The 3,645-nt window shown below is 34.7% G+C and overlaps 1 protein-coding gene across 1 annotated transcript in view; it reads right to left on the reverse strand.

Annotated features, from left to right (window-relative positions):
* pepd (peptidase D) overlaps positions 1–3,645 on the reverse strand; it is a 78,398-nt gene that overhangs the window by 59,971 nt on the left and 14,782 nt on the right. The window contains exon 4 of the mRNA XM_016522045.1: positions 1,275–1,338. Within this exon, the coding sequence (XP_016377531.1) occupies positions 1,275–1,338 (64 nt within the window). The remainder of the gene's footprint in view (positions 1–1,274; positions 1,339–3,645) is intronic.

A 3,645-nucleotide genomic window follows, 5' to 3' on the forward strand; every position in this document is an offset into this window, starting at 1 on the left:
ATATATATATACAGTTGTGCTCATAAGTTTACATACCTCTTGCAGAATGTGCAAAATGTTAATAATAGAAACAAAATAAGAGGGATAATGAAAATTGCATGCTATTTTATATTTAGTACTGTCCAGAATAAGCTATTTCACATAGCCGATGTTTACATATACTCCACAAGACAAAATAATAACTGAATTTATAAAAATGACCCCATTCAAAAGTTGAATCTTAATACAGTCAAACTATTGATGTAAAGTCAAACATAAAATGAATGCTTCAAGTTGTTGTTGCTAAAAATGGATCTACAGGCAATTGAATCATAGGGTGTCCTAACTTTGTCACACATGGCTTTTCCCTCTTGGCTGTATTTTTGTTAAATAAATGTCATGGCAATGGGCGTTTCGTTTCCGACACACACTGTAAGCAGTAGACCAATCCAGAGCCAATCTCTACGACTCTAGACCAATCACAAAGGACTGCGCCATCTGACCAATCAGCAGTGAGGGCTCACGGAAAGGAGGGGTTTAGAGAGACTGATTCTTTGAACTGCTTCGCACGAGTCGTTTACGAATCATTTAGAAATTAAGTAAAATTAAATCTATTTTTTGAGGAAACTAACGTGCTTTTTGACCTTGCATGCATGTAAACCTGTTTTAGGAGACTCATAAAACAATATTAGCAACCTTAAAAATGGCATAATAGGGGCACTTTAAGACATTAACTGCCACATAATGGCAGTTTTAGTTTCTTATTTAGAGTATAATTTTATTCAAATATAATTTCATATTTCCATATTAATAAAAAATCTGAAAATATTTTTTGTAGTATCTATCTCATGCTTTTCTCATGCAACACAATAATGGCTTTAAATGATCTTTTGTGGGTAATTTCTGAGCCAAATTTGATGTGCGATTAATATGTGATTAATGAGATTAATTAATTGTGTAATAAATTAGATTCAAAATTTTAATCGATCAACAGCCCTAATCCATATACATATATGGTACTGAAAATTATTATTTAAAAATAATATATATAATAATCTTTTAATATAAATAATAAAATTCAGTTACATCTGAACACAAACACTCTTTTCATGAAATAAAGTCACCAAAAACAAGACCCAAAACACAAAGCAGCTCAAGGCCACTAAAGGAGTTTCATTATCACAATATAAACACTCATTTGCATTATATAAGCCAATATAAGACAAACCTAATGAGTGCAAATGAACAAGCTGCATACTAATAAATGCAGTGTTTTAAAGTGAAACTGCACTCACGTCAGTGGTGTAATGCACCTCATCGATGGCGTATTTCTCCTTGAAGTGTTCACGCGGGTAGATCCTGTTGAGACAGACAGACAGAAAGAGCTTTAATGAGAACATCCCATGGAGTGGATGTACTTTATTTAGATCCTCCTTCTTATGCTCAAACGAAATTTGTTCCCATTTTTATGACAGCCATTTTGCTCTGACGTGATTTTAAATGCATTAAAAACTGATACTCTGCATTAGGGATGTCATTTTTCAATCATTTCCATGATCGATCGTCATTTAAATTAACGATCAATTAATTGTTAACCTTAATACTGCAAAATGCGTCTATTGCAGTGGCATATTCACTGGCATGACCGGATGTACAAATGCCACTCAAAACGCCAGCTTCCTCACCCGAATTAAAGGGGGTTTTAGTCTAAATAAAGGCTAGTAGCAGGACTGTAAAATGAAATTTCTTTTATGCCAAAAGTCATTAGGATATTAAGTAAAGATGTATTCCATGAAGATATTTTGTAAATTTCCTACCATAAATATATCAAAACTTAATTTTTGATTAGTAATATGCATTGCTAAGAACTTCATTTGGACAACTTTAAAGGCGATTTTCTCAATATTTAGATTTTTTTGCACCCTCAGATTCCAGATTTTAAAATAGTTGTATCTCGGCCAAATATTGTTCTATCCTAACAGACCATACATCAATTGAAAGTGTATTTATTCAGCTTTCAGATGATGTATAAATCTCAATAAAAAAAAAAACTGACCCTTATGACTGGTTTTGTGCTCCAGGGTCACGTTTGATAAAATGAAGAGAGCGCGCCGTAGTTACTTTTGGGATCATTTTACTTTGTTGGCTGTTTCATATCCCGTCACGGAGACCACTGAACATGCCTCTTTAAATGCTATCATGGTGCTTGTTGTTGTATTTTAAAAAACAATCGCAATCTTTGCAATTGACATTATTGGCATTTAAAATAAAATGATCCCAAACTAAATATGGCGCGTGTTTTTGTGTCAGAGAACCACTTCCACCGGCGGTGCTGCGGCAAAACACACTGCTGCTCACATGAAACATTTTAAAGAGTATGACACAAGTGAGGTACAAAGCTTGGTTTACAAGAGAAATACAGTAATTGGTTAGCAGGCAAATGTTACATCGTAACCATGCTTTTGCAGTCATGCGGATACATTTAAAGCCATACGCGGCTTTGTGTTTTGTTTTGCCGGTTGGTCACGAATTTCCATGCATTTAATTATATTTATGGTTTCTTTTCCCAAATCCTCACCGTCTCACCCTCTAATTTCGCAGGTTTATTTTATTGTCGTTCACTTTTAATCAATGTTTTTGCATCTCTTACTGTGGTAAACATGCGGGGGGAAATGAAGATTTCGTGGCCATGAATTAAGAATTCGTTCCTATGACTTATTTCGTTCCCTCATTTTATAAATTCATGAAACATGGAGAGTGGCCACAAATTAATAAGTCGTAGGAACGAATTAACAAGTTGTAGGAATGAATTCTATACAGGCTATATATACAGTATCTGTCCTGCTCGTGTCCGCATCCCTGTCAAAGCGTAGAGCCCGATATGAAACAATTATCTGGGGAAATTATAATTAAACATGGCTTACTACATTTCAATACAAAAGAACTTTCTGTTTTAATGTACTTTTTAGGGGTGGAACGGTTCGCGGAAAAAAATCGAACCGTACGGTTCTCCACACATGGTTCGGCACGGGCTAGGACCGCGGTTCAACTTAAATCTGACAACGCATCTGTAATATGGTTTGCTATAAATAACACGTAAAACAAACAGGGTTCGGCTAATATATGTTTCTGTTGATGGACGCGCATTCTGGCGCAGTGAGAAGATTTGTGCGTGCGCTCATCCGAAGAGCGCAAACCCGCGCCTCAGAACGCGCGCAAATATTAAGCTCTCTCTGAAAGATTGTGTTTAAATGGACAAATTCACACAAAAATTATGTCAAAATGCCTTGGTAAGTATCCTATAGCAGACATAGCCGGCTGAACGTACTGCATCAGTGCATTCTCTTAAAGTGACAGCACTTTCTTAATATTAATCAAACAGCAACAACAAAGAAATCACTCACTGCTCTTGATTGAATAGGTTTTGTGACTTTAATAAAGATTAATCTTTAATTTATACAGTCAAATATGCAATGCGGTTTTACATTTCATTACTTTATTCAATTTCTGTACCTAAAAACTAATGTTAGACCTACCTAAAAAAAAAAACTGAAAATCACTGTTTATTTTATTTGTGCTGTTGCTTGTAGTTAGATAGATTATTATTATTTTCTTTATTTTTATTTGACAGTATAGTTTTTGCCTAAACATAGCACATACCAAACC

Source organism: Sinocyclocheilus rhinocerous, unplaced genomic scaffold (genome assembly GCF_001515625.1).
Source record: "Sinocyclocheilus rhinocerous isolate Xijiao unplaced genomic scaffold, SAMN03320098_v1.1 scaffold540, whole genome shotgun sequence".
Classification (NCBI taxonomy): domain Eukaryota; kingdom Metazoa; phylum Chordata; class Actinopteri; order Cypriniformes; family Cyprinidae; genus Sinocyclocheilus; species Sinocyclocheilus rhinocerous.